The sequence below is a fragment of the Osmerus eperlanus genome, chromosome 11, assembly GCF_963692335.1.
Source record: "Osmerus eperlanus chromosome 11, fOsmEpe2.1, whole genome shotgun sequence".
Taxonomy (NCBI): Eukaryota; Metazoa; Chordata; class Actinopteri; order Osmeriformes; family Osmeridae; genus Osmerus; species Osmerus eperlanus.
This window is the reverse complement of record NC_085028.1, coordinates 10,963,579-10,986,428: the sequence shown is the minus strand read 5'-3', so window position 1 is coordinate 10,986,428 and position 22,850 is coordinate 10,963,579. Positions and strand designations below refer to the sequence as shown.

The 22,850-nt window shown below is 44.2% G+C and overlaps 3 protein-coding genes across 5 annotated transcripts in view; all 3 read right to left on the bottom strand.

Moving 5' to 3' along the window:
• Positions 1-153: 153 nt before the first annotated feature.
• On the bottom strand, positions 154-4,114 carry mmp23bb (matrix metallopeptidase 23bb). The gene is made up of 8 exons (XM_062473979.1): positions 3,578-4,114; positions 3,032-3,174; positions 2,640-2,779; positions 2,364-2,531; positions 1,967-2,131; positions 1,732-1,842; positions 1,122-1,248; positions 154-960 (listed from the first exon to the last, which is right to left on the bottom strand). The coding sequence occupies exons 1-8, from the start codon at positions 3,698-3,700 to the stop codon at positions 768-770; spliced, it is 1,170 nt and encodes a 389-aa protein (XP_062329963.1). The 5' UTR covers positions 3,701-4,114; the 3' UTR covers positions 154-767.
• A 3,451-nt stretch (positions 4,115-7,565) lies between these two features.
• Positions 7,566-15,425, bottom strand: ap2m1b (adaptor related protein complex 2 subunit mu 1b). Of its 3 annotated transcripts, none has more exons than XM_062472552.1 (12): positions 15,128-15,425; positions 13,898-14,010; positions 12,387-12,652; positions 11,690-11,772; positions 11,202-11,337; positions 10,916-11,060; positions 10,311-10,325; positions 9,561-9,680; positions 9,299-9,434; positions 9,085-9,182; positions 8,787-8,898; positions 7,566-8,670 (listed from the first exon to the last, which is right to left on the bottom strand). In XM_062472552.1, the coding sequence occupies exons 2-12, from the start codon at positions 13,969-13,971 to the stop codon at positions 8,536-8,538; spliced, it is 1,320 nt and encodes a 439-aa protein (XP_062328536.1). In that variant the 5' UTR covers positions 13,972-14,010; positions 15,128-15,425; the 3' UTR covers positions 7,566-8,535. The 3 variants fall into 3 exon arrangements, with proteins under 3 accessions (XP_062328536.1, XP_062328534.1, XP_062328537.1); XM_062472550.1 differs by having other exon boundaries at positions 15,182-15,425; XM_062472553.1 differs by lacking the exon at positions 10,311-10,325 and having other exon boundaries at positions 15,182-15,423.
• Positions 15,426-15,995: 570 nt separating this feature from the next.
• Positions 15,996-22,850, bottom strand: part of LOC134028714 (segment polarity protein dishevelled homolog DVL-3) — a 14,737-nt gene continuing 7,882 nt past the window's right edge. The window contains 17 exon segments of the mRNA XM_062472453.1: positions 15,996-17,661; positions 17,725-17,934; positions 18,074-18,241; positions 18,368-18,499; positions 18,723-18,872; positions 19,105-19,172; positions 19,641-19,669; positions 19,671-19,717; positions 19,820-19,874; positions 19,876-19,964; positions 20,205-20,235; positions 20,237-20,270; positions 20,475-20,573; positions 20,996-21,027; positions 21,029-21,132; positions 21,290-21,308; positions 21,310-21,427. Of these exon segments, the coding sequence (XP_062328437.1) occupies positions 17,261-17,661; positions 17,725-17,934; positions 18,074-18,241; positions 18,368-18,499; positions 18,723-18,872; positions 19,105-19,172; positions 19,641-19,669; positions 19,671-19,717; positions 19,820-19,874; positions 19,876-19,964; positions 20,205-20,235; positions 20,237-20,270; positions 20,475-20,573; positions 20,996-21,027; positions 21,029-21,132; positions 21,290-21,308; positions 21,310-21,427 (1,786 nt within the window). The 3' untranslated portion in view covers positions 15,996-17,260.

Below are 22,850 nucleotides of genomic sequence, written 5' to 3'. Positions count from 1 at the left end.
AACTATTGTGTTTTTTTGTTTTAATAGTTCCCTGGGTATAACAGTTATTTGATATATTGTATGATCTGTTCAGAGAGTTTATCTTTCATCTCTTGGAACAAGATGAGGAAAAATGTGCTTCACTTTGAAGTAAAAATACTTGAATAGCACTCAAAGGCTTAATTTTGTATTGCGTTGCAAACACGTGAAAATGTACAGTTCTTCCTACCACCAAATAACCTTGGAGAATATTTGCTAATTTTTCTCAAATCCATACAAAACAAACTAACATGGTATAAAACTTTGTAATAAAATATACAGAAGGTTAGCTGCATTATGTCTTCAATTATTTCAATCTTCATAAATTGTACTAACAATTATGTACTCATGACTAACAAAAGACCTGGAAATACCAATTTTTTCTTTCTTTACTCACACGTTACTTAATGAAATATTTAAAACCAGTTGGCTTATACAATGAGATGTGTCATAACAAAAACATAAATGGGGATTACATTAGACAATTTAAAGGGTGTATAACATTAGACCTTTGGTGTGATGCCAAGAGAATGAGGTTAATCCGGTATCCAATCCACTCTCCATTCCAATTTCACACATTTATGTGAGGTCCATAGTGGACAGGATGTGTGCTTTCAGCAGACAGGTTGAAACTTTGAGAAAAGTCCCAGTTGGCATGTATGTTGGTTCATCATCACTTTACTCAATTTACAATTTACAGCAACACAACTCAATTTTTCCCCTCCTTCATCCTGTTACTGTCAAATAACTCAAGTGTTGGAAGACTGCTCTGGTTTTAAACGAATGGCCCAAGAGTTGGCTGAAACAATGTTGCCACTGCGATGGACTCGACAGGTGTAAATGCCCTCGTTGAACTCATTGGCTACGATGCGGAGATCACGGTCTTTCATGATGATGTAACCAGGGATGGAAGTGAGTAGTTGCTCTCCATCTTTGTACCAGCTGGAGCAAGATCAGCCCAGAAAAGAGAAGATGGAAACAGTAAATCAATAAAATATATTCTATAGGCATACTTTTAAATCAAATAAACTAAAAAGGACTAAGAAACCTTGAATAATAGTTTCTTAAACTCAGAAATGTGTCCCTTAGTTTTAAACACTCACCTGACTTTGGGAGGTGATCGAGGATTCTTTGTTCCACAGCGAAAGCCCACAACCTTTCCACGAGGAACCATCTTGATCTTGACATTGGCTGGAGGTGTAGTTGGTGTGGTAACTGCCTCCAGGGGTTCTGTAGGAAGAGAGTGACATACCACAACCATTAAACCCCAGCCCCAGCCTCCCACAGGCTTACATTCCACCAATAAGGGGCTGGTTATCTGAGGACAAAATAATAATAAGACTTTATTTATGTAACACATTTCATACAAGAATTGCAGGTCAAAGTGCTTTACATAAAATCAATAAAAACAATAATACAAGTAATAAAAGTAATAAAACCCTTCTGAACACAGGCCGCAGTCTGCGGTATCTCGAGCCACAGCTAAAACAAGGCTATCCGCCAAAGAGGTGATTGGCTAAACTCAAAACATTGGCTACATAGCACATAGTTTTAAATAGTTATAAATTTTGCAAACATTGTGAGGCAATGCCTCTTGCAAATGCACAACCAATTTCCCACGTGACATGGAAAGATAAACAATCATAAGAATAGTTTTTGGTTTCATTAAACACACCATCAGACCTAGATTTACAGAACAATTGTCAGCCTAACCATAGCAGAGATCGCAACGTTGAGGACAGTGTTTCTTCATGAAGCTTTTCCTCCTCTCACAGAAGCCAAGACGAGCCCATGGGTCACACACACGCCTCTTGTCCATGCATCCTGAAACACAGCACATGCACATTGGGCAGAGCACAAAGACATGTATGGATAGTGCTTAAACTGAATTCCATTTTATACAAGACTTATCGAGCCAGCCTGCTACATTATAGTTTGTCAGAGTTACCATAAAGCCGCTGGATACCCCAGATGTCATCCTGGGCGATGTTCCTCTGGCCAGTATAGGTGGCGTTGGGGTGCATCAGGGCCTGGGGATCACGGGAGTGCCACAAACCAAGAGCATGGCCGATCTCATGTGCTGCAACCTGGACCAGGTCATTCAACCACACACCTGGGGGGGGAATCAAATAGGATGAATACAAGAAAAGGAAACAAATGAACAACTACAGGGGTTATGGAGGTGAATACGTATGAAGGGCATGTACAATATTTCAACATGAAATTCTCTGTTGATGGCTCTGTTAGCCTTCTATTCTTTTTTGTCATCCTCGCCATCTGGATCCTCCTCATCAGCTACTCATTGGGACTGGACGCAGAGCCTCTGCAGACATGATGGACTGCACCTTGTTTCCAGCTGAAGCGGGACTTTCCCAGAATCCAGAACTCGTGGTTGTCAAAGTGGATCTCTCCTCGGGGTGGCAGGAAGGCATGGGCAAGCTCCCCATTCAGTCCATCGAAGCATGGGTGCAGTGGAGACCACCAGCAGTCTGTGTGGTTAAAGGTGTAGAAGCCTGACAAACACACACACACACACACATGCATGTTTCATAAAAGGAACATCAGACTTTAAAAGACAGAAACCCCCTTTCCTAGATTTTGTTACTGATGTTCTTTCTTACCAATAATGATGTCAGCGCTCTTGTTGGGGTTTGTGATTTCATTGAAAGAGAGAGGGGACACATCACTCCACTTGGTGAATGCAATGCTGATTGCTTTACGGGTGTCATCTTTGTTCAGGGTGTTGGGGAACTTGGTGATTCTGACAAATACACAGGACATGACAGACGATGGAGCTTAAAGAACAAAGAAAAACGTGTTTACCCAGTCAAACACCATCCAAACTTAGCTTTGTGAAAATACACACCATCAGCACGTTCATGTCTTTCATCAATATCACTGGAAGCACTCGGCAACCATTCTTGCATCCCTGGCATTCACACAACTGTTCTAGACTCCTGAATGACAACAGAATCGATGCCAAAGTTCCCTCTCCACTCTTTAATTCTCTTACTTGTAGGTGATGTTAAAGTGCTCCCATTTGTGGCCTAAAGGGTTGATGGCATAGCGTTTGGACCGGCTCATTGTCCCTCCTGACAGAGGATGCACAGACGTGAAGGTCTCTATAAGTGGCTTTTGAGAGATCACATCTGCTCCCTATGAGAATGTGAAGAGAACGGAAGAAAAAAAGCACCCGATGTTGACGTCATTGAACACCAGATTTAAGAAAATCCATGCCACAATTCAATCCTTTCTATTCTAGCAACCAATACCCACTATATTGTTGGCATATCATCGATTTGAAGAAAAACTACGCTGCATAGTAGGGTGATTCTTTACATATGCAACACAACTCCCTGTTCTCATCCTGACCCCCTTTGACATTCTCTCTCGATCTGCCTCTGTGCTGCAAATATCTGTCACACACATGTGAGAGCCGCTACTCCACAGCTTTCTAGACGATTTTTTGCAAAAGCCGACAACAAGCAATGGACACGTTTATGTGGTTATGACATTTTCACTTATATGCTATTTTATTTGGCTATAGTAATACACATACCTCTATCCTCCACGTCGGGATCCCGCCGACCCAATCTATCACAGTGGTAATGAACACCAATAGTAGAAGTCTTAAACTAGTCCCTCGCCTCTGGAAACCGGGTGTTAAGTCTTTTAACTTCATTTCGGTTACTCCGTAGGCTACCTAGAGTCCTTTTAATTTCACAGTTCAGACTTCAGAGCAGATGCAAAGGTGATGCAAAACTTGATTTCTTGTATTAAAAATCTTTGGCATTATGCATGGGTTATGCTGGACAATATTTTGTTCCCGGGGCGATCATGCATTGCGTTCAAGAATCCAAACTGTAACCTTGTTAAAAATATATATATAGTTTGGCCAAAACTGGAGCTCCAAGTCAGCTCTCCTTTCATAAATCTGTCATCCTCTATTCTCGACGTACTTTTTCTCCAGAATTATTACTGTTATTGCCATCCACTTTTGCCTAATTCCAACAGTCCTGCATCTCAATCTCGTTCTTTAAACTTTGTCAGAATCCTTGTGCTTTGAGGGGATCAGGTGTCGAAGCCACGATCTGGGCAAGTCAGTCGAATGGTAGGGCAGAGACAGTACCGCCCAGTTTTAAAACAACAATTTGCCGTACCTCCGCTCTTCAATTCTCACATGGTCTCGAACTGCGCACATTTGTCGTATAGACTAGATGGTGGGAATGGGGTCAAAGACTTATGAGCCATATAGTCTAGAAAATATCTTTACCATTAGGGAACTCATTCATAGGCTATAGGTATTTTCTTAAATCTGTCTCTGTACCAACGAATATTGGACTACACGCAAATGAAGGAAAGAGCATGTATTTATGGTGTATATTTACATAATTCTATTTTTGAAGTCTGCAGCCGGGGAGTAGGGCCTATGTTTTTTTCACCTGTTGACGCCTGTGGCGTCCAGTGTCAGCCACTGATTCTGCAGGTGGGTACGTCGGACGATGTTGTCACAGATACTTGGTTCCAGATGCGCATTTTTCTGAACATCGTCTTGGTCCACCATCTGTTAAAACACTCTATTTCCTGTTGGCAAATTCCATCAAGAACCATTAAGGATGTATGTCAGTCGAATTGGGATCGCATTGGGATTTCAAAGAATGATTCGTGCAAGCAGGGGCGGATGTAGACATTTTCACCTGGGGTGGCAAAGAGGTGGCAGGAGGTATTTGTGGTGTGGCATGGAGCAGGCGCGGGAAAGAATTACCACCATTAATAAATACAACATTGTAGTTCTAATGATAACAATAATATTATTTTAATGATTGAATAAAATGCAGGCCTACTATAATGTACTAATAATATATTTTAGCATAGCGAGATTGGGGTGGCAAGTCTTTTTTGTTGGGGTGGCAGCTTGCCAAAGCCAATGCTTGCAAGACAAGAATATAACCTTATTCAACCGAAATAGTTATGTAACAGACGTGGCCTTGCTCCATCAGAGGTACACTCGGCCGATGTTCACCCCTCACTGGGATTGAACCCGCCACCTCTGACATCCCAAGCACGACCACTACCAGCTACGCCAGCAAAAAGCTAGCTATTTGCTGGCGCGGGTGGCCTGTTACATACCTGAGGAGTGAGTTTAACCGATTAACACCGGCTACAGTTAAATACTAGGCCAGATGCCCATTTGATTAGGTCTATGTATTTAATTCAGGTTCTTTAGTATCTTTGGTTATTGTACTATTAGACCCTGACATAATTGACACATTTCATAAAAGACAAATAGGCTACCATGATGGGTTGTAACTTTTACCAGTCGATTCACACATTGGGACTCCATCTTGCAATGACTGAGAACATGATTGTAGTTTCCCTTCTCTAACGGAATGGCATAGAAAGGTTTCAGTTGACCGCATTGGCTCATTGAGTGGTTGCATCACTGCACAAACCTAGTCACCTTGAGAAAATGCATGAACAATCATTTGAAAGTCAGCAAATTCTGCATATTAAGTGTTAACATTTTTTAATCCATTGTCCAGATTTAAATTTGGCAATGAAACAGTTTGGCAATGGGCCTACTCTACTGGGCCAACTGTTCCACAGTTGCCCACTAACCCAATCACTCAAGCTGACCTCAGGAAGGCCCCAAGACAGCCTGTGGTTTTCAATAGAGAACCCCTGGAGACTTAAATGCATACAGCAGGTCATTTTGGTGTTGTGTAATAGTGCATTAAATAATCGATTCAGGGATCTCGAATCTACAAATGTGGCTTTGTTGCTTCTGTTTCTCCTAGTGAAATATCGCCATTTAATTAGCCTACTTCATCTTTGTCTTTTGAAGACAGACAGAAATAATTAGGATGAATTTTAAGTCTCCTCAACAATCATAGCACGCAGTAGATGTTGGTACTTGGGTGAATACGTCTATACAGTAAACTGCATGTTGACATGAGAGTTCTGGTTAAGGGCACCTGAATGGCAGGCTCATTAAGTCCCACCCCTCACTGGATCTGGCTCCGGTCCAAGGCTCTGGCTGCATTCCAGGTGACTGCGGAACTCGGGCCTCCGTGACCCTGCCGTGTCACTCTCCATGGGAAGGCGCAGAAGGAAAATAGCAAAGGAAGGCGGAAGGGGGGAAAGCAAAAAAAAGTCTGACAGGAGATCTTCTTTCATGGGTCCCTGAGAGATGAGAATTTAATTACTCATCTATCCATTCATCTGTCTGTCGACGTTAACACTCGCAACGTTATTTCTTAAACGGCCACTTTGTACCCCAACTTTGTTTTCCTTTCATCACAAAGAAGATAGCTATTTTTTTGTCTTTTTCTTCAACAATTCATTCCAAACATTAGATGCCATTCAAGAATTCCCAGAATTAAACACACTGTACGTTTAGGTCACACAAATTATGTGAACAATACTTCCAGTTTTAGCCACATTCTTAAATATATATTTTTAGAATATTTCTTGTTTAATGCAGGAAATGTAAGGGAAAGACTGTGTGTGTCTGTGTGTAGGGGGGCGCAGGCTGGACTCGAACTCAAGCCACAGCAACAGTACTTTGTGAGTAGATGGTATCCACACTTCATTGGTGAGCCATTGAGGGACACCCCTTAGACATGTGCTTAGGTTACCTGCTAAGGACAGGATATCCTGAATTACACAGAAACATATATAAAAATACATTGCAGTGTATGTAGCTGTATGTCTGGATCCAAGTCAAAGTACTTTAGATTAATCATGATTAAAAAAAAATATATATACATAATTCCTTTTTATTATAAAATAAGTTAGTCCCATTTGGCTGGCCCCTTAAATGTGATTGTGAAGTGTATGTTTCTTTCATGAGAAATATATTTGTGTCCTGATCTTCCTTGGTAGTCAAGTTTGACAACCACTGGGTTAACGCTCATTCAACAATTTTTGCTGTCAAGACATATTTCATCGCATGCAAGGAAAAAATACATCCTCAATAATAATTGGTTACACCTTTTTATTAGGATTACATTTACAGTCACAAAGTTAAATGGGGATCAAACACATTGTACTGTAGCTGAAGAGGAGTGAACCTAAGGACCTCCGACCTGTCCATCTCCCAGGGTTTGGCAGGAATAGTGGGGCCTTTTCTGGTGAGATACTGGTTTTGGAAACCTCATTCCAGTTGACAGGTTATTAGTATTGAATATTATATTACAATGCAGGGATATCAAATAATAACAGGTATGGACAACTACATGTAATGATAATCTCAATGCCCAGATGATCTGATGCACAAAAGTCATGATTTGACAGCTAAAGAGGTCAAGAGGAATGCATTAGTTATGAAGACAGAGGTGGAATGTTTCAACTGCAGACAAGAAAAGTCAGGTACAAAACCGAATTCAAGTGACATTTTGTACACTCCTCGTCTTTAGTAACACACTCACAACACTTGTGCCATAAATACTTCAGTAAACGGATCTAAGGATAGGTTAGTAAGCTAGGCTTGGGGTATCAGAGCATAGTGTATGGAGTTGCTCGTTTGCCCACGTAAGGGGCATGAGAAAATACACATTCCAGACTCCTGAGAGATGTTTTGCAAACTGTGGCTGAACAGCAACACACACGCACACACACAGGTCAGTTCAACAGACTTCTACAGACACCGACAGCAAGAAACATGGGACTAGTTCCACCAAGCTCAAATAACGTAGAAATGTGTTTATATATTGAGACAGATCCTGCTTTTTAAAATCTTTTTTGTGTTTTGTTTCTCATACTTGCAATTTTGGTCACACAGAAAATTATCTGCAGCACTGACACAAAACAAACCAACAGATACCACAGCAAAAACATTTCATTATAATCTGCATGGGTAGAGAAAATACAATAATGAAATGAACATCTACTGGACGAGGGGAAAAGGATGACTGAGTGCAATAATAGAATGGGTGGCAAAACGTATGGATGGACAAAGCACTACCTACAAAAACTGACAATTCCATAACTAATACACCAGGGTGAGTAGGGATGTTAAAAAAAACGGTATAAAATGTATGGGAAATAGTGTTACACCTGCAATGCCTCCTTCTTAAACAGTACTCTCTAGACTAAATAGTGATTACACCAGTGGAGATGAGGGGGCTAGGCGTGGGACTGGCATTAGGATGGTGCTAGCTAAATGCTACAGGAAACAAAGAACGTCTAGTCCTACACCAGCACCAAGGGGTCCTAGTTCAGCTGATCACATGGATGACAGAGGACACAGTCATGGGGAATACATAGGATGGTTGAGCAACAGCCGAAATGTAAACCACATCTCGAGGAAAACAGAAGCGGATGTTCCTGTCCACATCTACATCAGCATGTTCACTTATTCCTCTAAAATACACCCCCGCCCCCCTCCCGTTTTATCCAAGCTTTAAGCCGGCACACATAAAAGATGGGGAAAAAGAGGAGGAGTTTCAAACGGTTTCACAACCCGACTCCTCCCTTGTTCCAGCCTTCCTGATGCTCCCTGGAGAGTGAGGGCCGTTAGCAGCGGGTCTCATATATCCCACTGCGCCCGATGTAACGCACCCATTTGATGACGTCATGGTCGCTGTAGTTCAGCTTGGGCTCGAACACCTTCAGGTAGCGAACCTTCAGGCCGGAGGGAGCGAAGGGGACCTTTGAGAGGGGGGGGTTGAGAGGTTAAGATCTATACTGCGGAGGGTTAAACATGTTTGAAGCTACTTGATCGTGGCCTGGCTGTCGAGGTCATCGAGTTTGTCAAGAGAGTTCACCTCAAAGTTCATGGAGATGGGGGGGCGCGCCCACTTCTTCTTGTCGTTGGTGGGCAGCAGCTCGATCTCAGCGCTGATCTGAGACTCCTTCATCCCTGCCATGCGCTTGATCCTGCACAAATAACCAGTCGGACAGAACCAGCAGTCAGAGCAGACACCACAAGTACGACTTGAAATCACTATTTACAAAGCTTGTTTCGTACACTGCTTTTGTACACAAAGTTGACAGAACCACTAGCAAACAGGAAATTAAACACTGGCTTCTGTATTGGTTCTTTCAACTATGATGAAAACTCACTTCCAGACGATGGCGTTTTCGCTAGCTTTGTACTTAGCCTTGCCCTTCATGCAGATCACCTGGACCCCGCTGGTGTTGAGAGGGGTGGGAATGCGGACCTGAAGGGGGAGGGTGTATGATAAAAAAACAAAAATGCCTTCTATATACTGTCCTGTTTCATCACACAGATCACATGAGAAGTTGTACGCCTTAAAGGGAAAATGGGCTGCCATACCTCAATCTTCTGTGCCAGGAGAGAGGGCTTGAAGTTGGACTTGATGACCACCTTGACCTCCAGCTTGGTGCGGCCAACCTCCCTCACCAGAGGAATAACACGGAAGGGCAAGATGATGTCCTTGGTGGTCCGGTACCTGCATAGAAGAGAAGAACGCAGTTAACTCCCTCAGGAGAACAACAAATCGACAGGCAAACACACACTCTCTCTCACTCTCTCTCTCTCTCTCACACACACACACACACACAAAAAGGAGTGTGACCTCATGAGCTCGTAGTCTCCGTCCGGCGGGATGAAGCTGATACTGCGCTCCGAGTCAAACTTGCTGAGGCGCACACACTGGTGGAATGTGCAGTCATCAATGGCTATGGATTGCTTCCCACTGGTGGGAGAGGGGAATAAAAGGACGAGAGAGAGAGAGGGATTATTGGAGGTTGAAAAGAGGAAGTGGGAAAATAAAAGTTGACTATGTGAAAAGGGGAAGTGATGACCGACTACAATCTACGGTCCAAGTGGTTCCAGACCCCCACTACATGTTAGTAAATGCTACAGAGCTGACATCAGTGAACGCTGTGACAACAACACACACTGACATGGGCATTATGGAGTCTGCTACACACAGAACCGCAATGGTCTAGTGTCTGTCACAAAAGTAGACAAACAAACCCTGGAGACAGAATGGATGGGTGAATGGGAGTTCTTATCAAACACACACTGACAACACCGTACGGGTGACTGGGGACAATAAACTAAATGACCATGACTGAGTCAATGTCCCATCAAGCCAATGCACATAGCCAACTCAGATTCAGGTCACCCTGACAACACGCAAACATACTGAGTCATGCAAGTCAAAGTCACACCATACAGCTTGTCTGGTTGTTTGACTTGCATGCCCTGTGGCTAGTATTGGAGACTCGGGGTGGGGTGGGGGGGGGGGGGTGGGGGGGACAAACAGCAGATGCAGACTGAGAATGAGGAGCAGTCTGACCAAGTGAGAGAGGTACGCTACCTGCCCCCTAACTCACTGAGGTCCAGCACAGAGAAGGGAGAAAATTAAACACGAATCAAGAGGGGGGGAAACACAAACACTTAAAAAAAGAACATAACTTAAAGCACTTTACATAAGCACCATATACGGTAGTGTCATAAAACAAGCCATGTGAATTAGTTGCAGAATGACCCAATGCATGCTTTCACTTCAAAGCATGTTTTTTTATTTATTTTTTTATCAAGTTGTCAGCTACTGCTAATGAAAAAACATCTTTGGAGGTCCATAACAGAACTTTATGATTTGATGCAGCCAACACTCAACCGTCCAACTTTGTACCTCAAAGAAGCAATGCACAGCTTTATCTAATCTTAGGTTTCTACATTATGCGACTCTCTCTTATTCCTCCTACCTGTCACCTGCTGTGCTTTGGGATCTTCTGCATTGTACTGTTCAAATCAAAACATTTAGCCAGAGCGACTGATTTCATATAACAGATTGCCCCCTTTGAAGAGGGCTCGTCTTCGACAGCACGAAGTCAAGGACAACTTTGGAAGAAAAAAAGTACTTTGACATAAGAGCCATGTGATTGTGGGCACTTGTCTTGAGTCCCGTCGCAATCTCACCTCTTGGCTGCCTCGTCGGTGGCCCCGCCCTTGCCCTGCTTGTCAATGACGATCTTGTCGTTCATGCCAAACTTGCACTCGGGCATCCCGCTCAGGTAGCTCTTCATCACCACTCTCCCAGAGACATGGGCACTCAGGACCTGGCCTGGGAGGTGGAGACAGTCAGGGGTCAACACCAGGACAGGAAGACTCTTTGTTTGCGACTTATGAGCGGGCTGTAAGACTGTTTTTGAGAGTGGTTGAAGACAGGTGTTTTGTTGCGTGTTTTTTTTAAATGTATTTTTACCTTGAGGAGACATCAGCAGATTGACGCTCTCCAGCACGTCGAGGAATAGCTCATTGCGGCGGTACTTGATGCCCTCCCGACGCCAACCAATCTGCCCTGTCACCTGACTGGTGATCTGGGACTGCTCCTCCTTGGTCTGTTAGGAGAGGTGGATGGAAGGATGGAGGAGGATACAGTGGAAAGCCAAGGAGGGAGAAAAGAAGGAGAGAGACGGATGTCAGTACAGATTATACATGAACGCCTAATTTTAACACGTCCTAATGAGGAGTACTCACATGGTGCTGGAGAACAGAATATCCCGAATTCACAGAGAAACATGGTCCGTGTTGAAATGGAGGTGAGAAAAGAAAGACGAGACATTACACTTCCCTTCCACCCGTGTCATCCTTCTCTAATAAAGCCCCACGTCTAGGGGTCCACAGACAGCTTCAGGAAGGACATGACCGTCAGAACTAGACTGTGCCTGGCTTCCCACTCATCTCACCCACCTGGCTCTTGATCCCCTGCTGGGTGATGAAGGTCTTCAGGGCGCCGGTCTCCGAGTTTTGGGGGTATCCAAAGTCCAGGATCTCTACAGAGGAAGGTGACCGTGAGACCAAGAACCAGGAGGACTGTCCGGCTAACCACAGGTCTGGCTGCAAGCTTACCAATTGGGGGTTGGTCATCTTTATACTAACCTCACTTGTGAATGGCCCCAACAAATATGATAGTCATGGGACGCACAAAACATGTCAGTGGAAGTTGGAAAGGTCTTCATATATCAGCAGCACATCGGCACACGACAACAACTGCCTGCGCTATATTTTCTTTAGGTTTCGATTTTCCCATCTAAATGTTATAAAAATCAAAACCTAAAAAAACAACAGCACAGCAGAAATGCTGACTACGGGCCATTTTAGAAGGAATCGCTACTGGGACTTGGAATTCTGCAGTGGTGGTATGTAAACAGCAATGTCTACGATATCCCATAATTAAACACCCCCACACACACTCAATAAGATGCTGTAATTAAGCACACACTAACATCCATTTAAGAGACTGCATTCAGTCAAGTCACCCTATTATCAAAGCCTTCCACACACGCTTCCTTGGAAAACACTAAGCAAATCCTAAATGCATTTCTCTTTCCCTATTGTGTGTGTGTGTGGGTGTGTGTGTGTGAGTGTAGTAGCAGGCAGTGTTTACCGTCCAGCAGCTCATAGATCAGCACAAAATTGTTCTTGATGTTCTCCTCGCTGATCTTGCCAAAGTAGGCGGCCATGACGTCGCACATCTTGTAGAGGAACTCAAACACCATGGCTGCGTTGACGTTCTGCTTGGTGACGGCCGCCAGCCAGATGTTGGAGCGCTTGACATGGAAGAAGGAGGTGCGGGCGATGTTGTTGACCGGGGAGCGCACCTGCTGCCGGGCGTGGATCACGTTCACGCGGAACGCGTCCACCGCATTGCGTCTATTAACAAAACAGGGGGGGGACGGGGACAGGTAGACATGTCAGACTTCAGAGTAGTTTACAAGAAGAATGGGAAGAATCTCCATGGGGAGAGCACCAAACATTACTGTAGGCCTATGTCAATAGAAATAACACAGGGGTTTACTACATTTGGATTCAAATGAAGGACAAAGTAACATGCTCTTTGGACAAAAGAACTGAGGTTTAGGCTTTCATACTCCACCCACGACACTTCGGAAAACATTTCCAAGCACAATTTGTCTGTAGTACTGCTTCAAATGTGTGTTTTGTTGCACAATAATAATGTCTCAGTCTCAAAAGATCTTCCTCCAGTTTTTCCAGATAGGGATTACAGGATTTTCAGGCAGTTGCCTGTAGCCTGGTTCGTACTGTATACGAGTTATTGAATTCAAATTATGGTCAGGGAGCGTAGAAAACTGGAACTGGCATGCTGGCATGGGGGAGCATTCAGAATGTTGTCACTTGCCAAGCATATCTTACCTATTCCTAAAGTAGCCAAGGGCAAGATGAATATGAAGACAAATGACACCAGCAAAATGGGTGGAGAGACACATAAAAGATAACAGGAAAAGCACAGGAAGAGGTGGAGTTGGGAATAACATCAAGACAGATGGTTAGAGCCAAACACACCACACACAATAGACATGAACACAGAGTCAACACAACCTAACACAGAACCCATTCATTAGATAATTGGGAGGACACATCAGGCAGGGTAAAGCAAAGGTCTACAGCAGAACTACAGGAGAGGCATGATATAGAGAAGATGGAAGATGATGTGATATGCTAAGAGGTCATGCTAAGGCCACAGTGCTGGCTGAAATGACAGATCCCGTGAATGAGAACGCAGACCTTGGGCTAGTCGCCTAGTGCTGGACTTCGTTTCTTAGCAACGGTAGAGCTGAATGGTACCTTACTCAGAGGCTCGGCTGGCTATAGGCCGGCTCTCATCTTTGCCAAGCACGTCAGGCTTCGCGTTTCAAGTTGTACGAACATCACAATTACATGGAGGAAGGAGAAGGAGGTGGAATGTGCTCCCAAGAACTGACAATCATGATGAACAAACACAGCCATGCAGATCCACAATCCAAATTAGGGAGTCATGACTCCCTAACTAGTTGGTTGTTGATGTGCTTCCTCTCTACTGTTCCTATCCTTAAATACCAGCTTCACCATTCTCCAAAACTCCCATGGACATCATTAATTCCTCAGAAAACTACTCACCCTATGTCATCCCGGTAGACGCGAGAGATCAACACCTCCCCCTTGTGGTTGTAGATGAATAGTCCTCCAATCATGATGGCAACCTTTTATTCATAACAGCCCATGATGTGTGCCTGTGTGGGAAAGGATACAATCTTTTTAAGACATAAGACAGCAACAACCACTGCTTCATGTATTCTTGTCCAGATATCTGCTCGACGTAAATCACACGAGAGAGCTTCTCTGTACACAGGAGCTCTACACTCAGATTGTGAGGCTCTAATGAAATTTATTAGTAGTACTGGAGGCTGACCTGTGAAAATCACTCCTTATTGACTGACAAATACTAGACCAAGAAAAAGAAAACATGCTTAGTTTAATTTAGACCAAATCCAACTGTGACAAATCAGGCTGCAAAACCAGCCAAACCCATTACCTATTTAGAACATTTTGTTTGAACATCAATCGGATAGCTGATAGTTGGTTAGGATAGTTATAGATCTACTACAGAAAGAAAGGGCAAAATTACTAATTTACATTTCTGTAAAATGTCTTAATTTAGGATTATTGATAGTATCAGACACTAAGTGATGCCGGGGAACAGTCATAACGTCATTAGCTACAAGCTAGCAGCTAATCTTAGCCTAAGAAGAAAATACTTCAATCGGATGTTACAAAACGTAATGATGCAGACTGCAAAACAACTATTTAAACATTTAATCGGTTCGGCTGAATGTCACAGTCGCAGGGTTTCTACATTGGTTTCTAGCAGGCTAGCTCAAGATGTCTGCCTCTCCTGGCAATGGTGTAGTAGTGGCTAGCTCGTAATGCAAAGCCATATAGATCAGCTAGTGCTAGCTACTATGTGCTACTAACCACTGACCGGGTACTGTACTATATAGCTACAGCAACACAAAAAATGATTACTACATTTAATGGTTTACGTATGTTAGCTGATAGCCTAGCTGTCAAGCCACTTTCCAATTTACATTTGAGGTAAAAGGAGAACGTCCAAAATGCCCGATCAACAAGAGTTATATGTAAAATAAGATAATCTGCTAGATACACAGATATGTTGCTAGCGGCTAGGCTATGCTAGCTAGTCTGGTTATTCCCGGTTAGCAGTGGTATTCGCCGTTGTCACGACTCGCGGTCAAAAATTACTGCATTGCCGACATTGCTAGTATCATCGGCCTGACACTCATCAGGCTACTATAATGACATTAAAAAATCCCGTAAATGACAACTTACAGCATCAATTTGAAATCTATAAATGTCTCGAGTATTTCAATGGTATAGACTCACTGTCTTGTCCTCCGAGTCCGAATCAAGATGTCGACCGCTCTTACCTTCAGACCACTCTGTCAGCTGACTGACTGACGTTAGACGCCCAAACCGTGCCTGTCAGTAGTGCTAGAACATTGCAGCTAATACTTCCAATGTCACGAATACAGTCTTTGACCCAGCATTTACCTATGGAAGCATCGTGTTTTAACAAAAGGCATGAGCATCGTTGATTGCATTGCATAAGGTTGTATCGGAGACAAGATATTCAGGAGATTACTCCTGAATATCCTTAGTTGATTCTCATTTACATGTTTAATTTCTATGTAAGTATAGTTTATTTCTATATAAAAATACAATCATTGACAGTTCTTAGAAACCCCCGGAATGTGGGAGTCCTTTTCGCTGACTTTGCAGGAGTCTACAGAAAAATAAAGTCCACAACAACTTAACTTGCAGAGCAGTTAAGTTTGAAATAACATGGGTTTGACGACTAGACCCCCATTCCCAGTTCTGTGATATTAGTGATTTACTACACCTTTATATTTTTGTCCTACTTTAAACCTGGTGATTTGCAACTGTTGTGTTTCCGGTTTTTGACTCCAGTCTGAATCCACAAACTCAAACTTCATAGTTCACAAACTGCACGTTTCCTGTTTCCTCTGTGGTTATGGGGATCCTGTCAGGACTATATTGGCTTCTCTGGAAAATGAGAGAGCCATTACCAGAAATGGAGAGGAGATCTTTCGTTCATTGACATAATGCTTTCCAACAAGCAGCAGAACTTAAAACTTGACTTTTAAGATATTTAATGAATAGAACACACAAAACATGGTCATGTTTAGGCAATAAAACTATGTTTATAAATAAAAACAATTTGTTTCTCATAAAACTGTTTATCAAGGATTAAACATAACTGTTAATCACTATACATAATAAATCTCTAATCAAAGATTTGAGATAAATGTGTTCTGGCAACGAAAGAGAAGATTTGAGACATAAGGCTGTAATTTTAGCAGAATGATGATGTTAATTATGAAATAAAGAGAATGCTGGACTAATACAATGCAATGTACACAGAGATAGGAAAAATAAGATGGAAAGAGACAAGGTCAACATTGCTCACACCCACCCTTTCCCAAAACCGATAATTCCCTAAAGTGAGTCTCTGTCCTCTAATACCCATGGTCAAGCTTATGACATATAACGAGTGTATCCTTAATCTTCCAGTTAAGCGATCGGTCAGATCATTATCAAAGACCATGACCACAAAGACTTTTGATGTGGCAGCAGTTATCCTGCTAAAGAGTGAACTACAAAGTGTGTCCTGTCAAAGGGCCACTGAATGCGAGAAGTACCATTAAAACATAAGGCCTGTACATCAAAGCTTGAACGAGGAGGATGACGTCTTGATGACACCATCAGCTCTGAAAATTAGTACTTCAAAAGGAAATCATGTTTCCTGTCTGGATGTACAGTAGGTTAGTTATATGCTTTTCTTTTTGGCTTCTCTCCCCATATTCCTTCAAAATAAACTGTATATTTAACAAGACAATCAGTAAATGTAAGACTTAGTGCTGTTCATATATATTTTCTTTATGCATTTAACAGTTTTGTTTTCAGCTTAATACTACTATGTAGAGCAGAGAGCAATCCCAGAGAAAACAGACTCCTAACCACAGACTTCCTCAGTCTTTTTTAGAATTTCCTGTCTATTATTGAAGTGTCTTTGATAAATAAGGGTGGGGGGTGGGGGAATGTGATGGTAAAAAAAGACATACGTTTCAGTTAAGTGAGACACACAGGTCACTTCAAGGAGAAGAGGAAAAGAAACAGTACACACACACACTCACACACATATAAAATGTTGCAAAGAACAAACGTTTTTTAGGGAACATAAAGAGAGAGAGCGCTGTACCCATTCCAATTTTCTTCACTGAAGAAAGTATGAGACACAGAACAGCTACAGGGGTACGGGGAGATGGACATCAATGTTCTTTACACAGCCACGCCCCACTTGCTCTCCATTTACCTTTTCCATCCTCATCAACCTCTCCAGCAAAGGAACCCTTCTCTTGATCAACTGACTCCCATCGCACATTACATAACATCAACAAAGAATTCGCTGGGGTTGCCCATGGCAATGCGGAAGGACTGGCGAGAAGCGGTGAGTTCAGGGGGCACAGAAGCCATGTCACGGCCCGGCGAGGATCCGGGGGGAGCTGTAGGAAGCAGTTGTGGCTCTGGCTCTGGGGGCAGGCCAGGCTCTCCACACACCGGGCTGTTGGAATGGGTACTGTGGACACTATGGGAGCTGCAGTGGCTGTGGATGCTGCGCACACTGTGCTCACTAGGGGGCGCCTCAGAGTGTTCATTAGTGGCTTTCTCCCGCCTCTGCTCTTGGTCGCTGCCACTGCCGGCCGACTTGGACTCTGCCCCGCCGGCGCCCCCTGCAGCCTCCTTCTTGCTGCCGCTACGGTTTGACCCACTGCTACGACTCCCTGCAAGAGCAAGAGAGATAAATACATTTCCATTCACCATGTGTGTGTGTCGAAGCGTCTCACCTTCGCTGTGCTGGCTACCCCCGCTGCCCCCCTCTCCAATGTGCGGTGGCTCGTGCAGAGGGTGGGGGTTGTAGGGGTGTGGAATGGGATACTGGTAGGGGAAGGCCAAGGGCCAGGGTGCAGCTCCCGGGTGAGGCAGGGGGGCCAGTGTGTCCTGGTCAGAGGCCCCACTGGAACCATCTTGGTCTTGCAGGGACAGACCAGCCATGTCTGAGAGGGGATGGGTGTAGCAGAGGGAGTGGGGGAGACAGGCGAAAGAGCCCAAAATAATTTAAATTAAGATTTTGTAATTGCAGGACAAAAAGACCAGGGGAAAGACAGACATGCCAATTACTGAAGTAAAACTCACTGCCACAGAGGTCCCCAAAGATGTAGTAACACTGCTCAGAGAAGGTGATTTTGTTGACCGTATGGCGGATGTATCCAGCCTTCAGAAGGTTGCTGGAGTATTTGCGGGCCTCGCGGCGATCGGTGAAGCCCTCCACGTGATGGTAAAGCCAGTCCACAACATCTGAACCTGAGACAGACAGGGTCAGATATTTGACAAGGTGAGAGATGCACATTAAGGGCATTGGGTTTAGACAACACTAGAAGAACCAAGAGGGGAGAGAGTGAGAGAGGACAAAAGAATGATTGTAGCTACCTATGAAGGCGTTCGGGATGGTAATCTTCAGCCACATCCTGTCTCGCACCTCCAGCCCAGACTCTGGAGATGCCATCGCCTTGGCAATGGCGGCCATATCGCTGTGAATGGACAGATGCAAGTCATCGTACCCTGGAAGAAAAACAGAAAGAAAGAAGTGAGAAAGCGAGAAATAAAGAAAAGGGAGAAAGAAAAGAAAGAACAAAATCAAAGATAGAGAATGAAAGAAAACCAAAGTGTCTGATGACAAGGTCAAGTCATGAAACAAACACAAAGGGAGCCATTCGCCACAGCAGGAAGAAGAGGATGAGGACAGCCAATGCCAGCGTAGAGGAGGAGGGGGAGGAGGACTTACTCTCAGTCTCAGGGATGGAGCTTGTGATGGAGGAGCTGGTGGAGGTGATGGTGCTCATAGAAGGGCTCATACCGTACACCGGGTACGCCCCCGTCATTGCCGCAGTGTGGGACACCCAAGCAGCAGGGTCTATGGGACGGATTGGCTCACCTACAAAAAAGGAGGGGTGTACGTGTTGGGGGTTTCTACATGAAACACTGACTCCATATGGACCATCCCACCCCACCCCACCCTTACCATGGTGGTGGGAGTGGCACCAAATACAAGAATGTTAAATTTCCCTTTTAGTGAAACACAATCCTCTCAAACTTTCATTAGATTGATCTATGTATCTGTTGAATAAGGTGTGACTAAATAAATTGGGCTGTGAATGAGTACTCACTCCTGGGCAGCGTGAAGCATCCTCGAGGGTTTGGATCCCAGCATTTAGCCACAGTCAGAGTGATGGGCCTGTCAGCACACAGAGGAAACTGTTCACGAGCATTGCTCTCTCTCTCTCTCTCTCTCTCTCTCTCATCTCTCTCTCTCTCTCTCTCTCTCTATCTCTCTCTCTCTCTCTCTCTCTCTCTCAGTATCTCTCTCTCTTTCTCTCTCTCTCTCTCAGTCTCTCTCTCTCTCTCAGTATCTCTCTCTTTCTCTCTCTCTCTCAGTCTCTCTCTCTTCTCTCTCTCTCTCTCTCTCTCTCTCACTCTCTCTCTCTCTCTCTCTCTCTCTCTCTTTCTCTCTCAGTCTCTCTCTCTCTCTCTCTTCTCTCTCTCTCTCTCTCTTCTCTTCTCTCTCTCTCTCTCTCTCTCTCAAAAGGATATACCTCCACCCCCCCCACACCCCCCACACACACGCATGCACACAGACTCATACACTCACAGACACACAAAAAAACCACACAAACATATATTCCATATTCCCTTAGAGCCTTACCCTGGCTTGTGCACAATCTCCCTCAGCACCCCTCACTGCATCATCATTGCCCATGTTCTCAAAGTTGATGTCGTTTACTGGGAGGTGTGAACAGGCAATAAGGCCGCAATATACAAAAATAATAAATGAACAAAACATGCCATGTCCAACAGAAAGCTCTGGGTCAAACACACACACACACACCTGAAGCAGCATATCACCAGGCTCGATGCGTCCGTCCGCCGCCACGGCCCCCGCCCTTCATGATGGAGCCGATGTAGATGCCCCCGTCGCCCCGCTCATTGCTCTGGCCCACAATGCTGATGCCCAGGAAGTTGTACTTCTCTGTACAAGCCGAGGAGTGAAGAGGTTGGGGGGCGGGGGGGGGTTAGAAAGAGGATTTAAGAAAATAGATTGCACTGCCTACTCAACAGCATAGGAAACAGGAGACAGTGGATTTCTTTTAACGAGATTCAACAGTCCTTTTGCGCAATCCACCTCAATGTGTGATTTGAGTTTTGATAAAAACCAAAAATAGACTGCAGGACCACCCCCATGCTCCCACACAGATATAGACATACTCACCCATGTTTAAAGTGACAGTGATGATGTTCAAAGGACATGGTGGAGTCTGTGATGCTGCTGAACGTGAGACGACTGGAGACAGCAAGAGGGACAGAGAAAGAGAGGAAGGCAGCAGGGAATGAAGGAGGATAGAGAGAGAGAGCGAGCGAGAGAAAGAGAGAGAGAGAGAAAAAGAGAGAGAGAGAACTTGAAGATGATAGAGGTACAGATATAGGCCACAAAACACAGGAAGCAGATCTGGAATCGGGGCGCACATGTGTGTCTGTCTCATTTACCCTCTCCATCCGCGGTGCTTTGGGTTTCCGTCGGCGACGGCGATGCCGTCTCATGAGTCTGGACGATGAGCTCTGCTCTGTGGAACCGCTGAACCTGAGAGGGGAATGACATCAGAGCTATGACACAACTCATATTGTATCATTTAAGGTGTGATGGTGTGAAGCCTTTGATGGCATACAATGTACACTCATCCACCATTGGTTCAATCTTCACATGTGATGATCTGCTTGAGCCAATAGTAAGAAAGGGCATTGAGCTCAGAAAGAAAATAGGCTGTCCTTTATCCAGAGTTTCTAGAGCATGTGATTGGAGGAAGCTTTAGATATCCTGACCATGTCGTTTTTGTACATTAAGTGCCTTTAAGACATGTTTTGGTGTAAATGGACACCTTTTTGTTCATTAGGACAAGAAAAATGTTTGTGTGTGGTGTATTACTATGTGAGTGTGTGCTTGTGTATGAATTTGTCTCCCTGATGAAAAATCTGGGCTAATAAACAGAATCTGATTGGCTCAACCGGCTTGCCGAGTCATCGTCCTCAGAGTCAAAAGAAACTGGTGGTATCCAGCTCGCTGCTCTTGAGGGTGGACGAGCTGTCATACCCTGCTAACTCTGGCCTTCGCTCGGGCCGGGAGTGACCATTCAACCTCCCACCTGTAGGGGCCCACCAGAGAAAATCATGACAGAGGACCTGTACAGTCAACACACCGTACCAACAATTTAAATCCATTAAAAGAGTGTCTATGATGTATCGTATTTATGAAGAATGTGGGATTCAAGCACATGACATGCAAATGAGCAGAAGGCGTACCATGGTCGAGAGGGTCTTTTCCTTCGAGGTCTATCCCTCTCTCTCTCCCGCTCCTTCTCTCGCTCTCGTTGCTTAGAGACAGACTCTGTCTCAGTCTCGTTCGTCCAGGTTATCCTGAACTGCCAGCAGCATTTTGCACTGATGTTGAAAGAGAGAGGGGATAAAGAAGAGCAACATGAAAGAGAGAGATTTTTGGAAATATCACTGTCACTTCCTTATTCCCGTTCTACACACACACAGCAGCTACAGCCAGATAGGCTTTTTGGAGACCCCTGCATTTAAGTGTCAAGTGATGTTATCTGAATGTCAGTGTGTTTTTAATGTCCACCCAAAACCGAGTGTGCTGGGAGCTAGGTACAGAGAGATCGTTGCTGTGTATGTGTGTGTCCATGTGAGTGTGTGTGTGTGTGTGTGTGCATGCTTGTGTGAGTATGTATGCGGATAAGCCATCCCTCGTGCGTGTTGGTGTGCATGTTAGCTCTGCAGTGGGCCAAACTGTGATCTCCAGTCTAACAGCAGGGGGGGGGTGTAAGACTACCTCTAATGACATAATGGTCTGCTATAACGGCCTGTGGATACCTGAAGTTTCCATTGGTTTGTATAATTAACCTGAGTTCAACTGGGGGGCAGAAAGAGAGACAGAAAGCAGGAAACATACTCTCACACGCAGGAAAGGCCATGGGCACAAACAACCTTAGCCGGGTGCTGAGTTAGAGATAAGAGACGTCAGTCTATATTTTTTTACCAAACTCAACCATTCAAATTCTTAGAGAAACATGTTATTTACTACTGCAAAGTCAGCAATAGCCTTCTGGTTGAAAAATTGATTTAAAGACACAGATAAATAATTGATCTCACACATTTACAGACACACACGCACACCACACACATAGACACACTCACTCTATGGCAGTCTCCTCCATCCCCTGATTACACCAATACCCTTGTCTGAGCAAAGGCAAGGCCACTTCCTTCCATACAGTAGGCCTGCACTTAAGACAATCAATATTAGCATTAAGAAACATTGACCAGTATTGATCATCAGTGGGTCGCAATCGATTATTTCAGTAAGCTATTTGATTTACCATTTACAGGCAGCAGGGATTGGCGACTAGCTGTAGTAAAATGTTAAGGTAAAGAAGCAAAGGAGAGAAGGGGGAATGTGTGAGACAGAGAGAGAAAGAAGAGGAGAGATACAACAGAGATCTTTAAAGAGAGAGAGAGAGATCTGAGGAGAGAGGGAGATGGAAAGCAAGTAAGAGAGAGAGAGCAAGAAGAAATAGAGAGTGAGTGAGGGGAGAGTCAAGAGGGAAGCAGAGCCTTTCATCTCACACCAGTATTGACTTCAAGCCCTTGCCCTGGTGAGGCTCAAGACAGGTATTTGATTACTGCACAGGACTGATGATGGAGCTCTATGTTGCTCACCAGGTGAATAAGTCTGTACTATTCCTTCAGGTGGACCACTCAGACTCCAACTACTGTGGGTGGGTGCACAGACAACTAGATGCACAAGTTTTAGATACGAATGGTTTACATAACGTAGGTGAACTTAGAAACCGTT

Excerpts from the sequence above, each read along its gene's own strand:
- mmp23bb (XM_062473979.1), bottom strand. The coding sequence starts at position 3,700 with ATGAAGTTAAAAGACTTAACACCCGGTTTCCAGAGGCGAGGGACTAGT. Across the intron at positions 2,780-3,031 it reads CACTTTAACATCACCTACAA|AATCACCAAGTTCCCCAACA; the intron begins GTAAGAGAATTA and ends TGTATTTGTCAG. Across the intron at positions 1,843-1,966 it reads GGGTATCCAGCGGCTTTATG|GATGCATGGACAAGAGGCGT; the intron begins GTAACTCTGACA and ends GCTGTGTTTCAG.
- ap2m1b (XM_062472552.1), bottom strand. The coding sequence starts at position 13,971 with ATGATTGGAGGACTATTCATCTACAACCACAAGGGGGAGGTGTTGATC. Across the intron at positions 12,653-13,897 it reads GTCTACCGGGATGACATAGG|ACGCAATGCGGTGGACGCGT; the intron begins GTGAGTAGTTTT and ends TTTTGTTAATAG. Across the intron at positions 11,338-11,689 it reads AGCAGGGGATCAAGAGCCAG|ACCAAGGAGGAGCAGTCCCA; the intron begins GTGGGTGAGATG and ends CTCTCCTAACAG.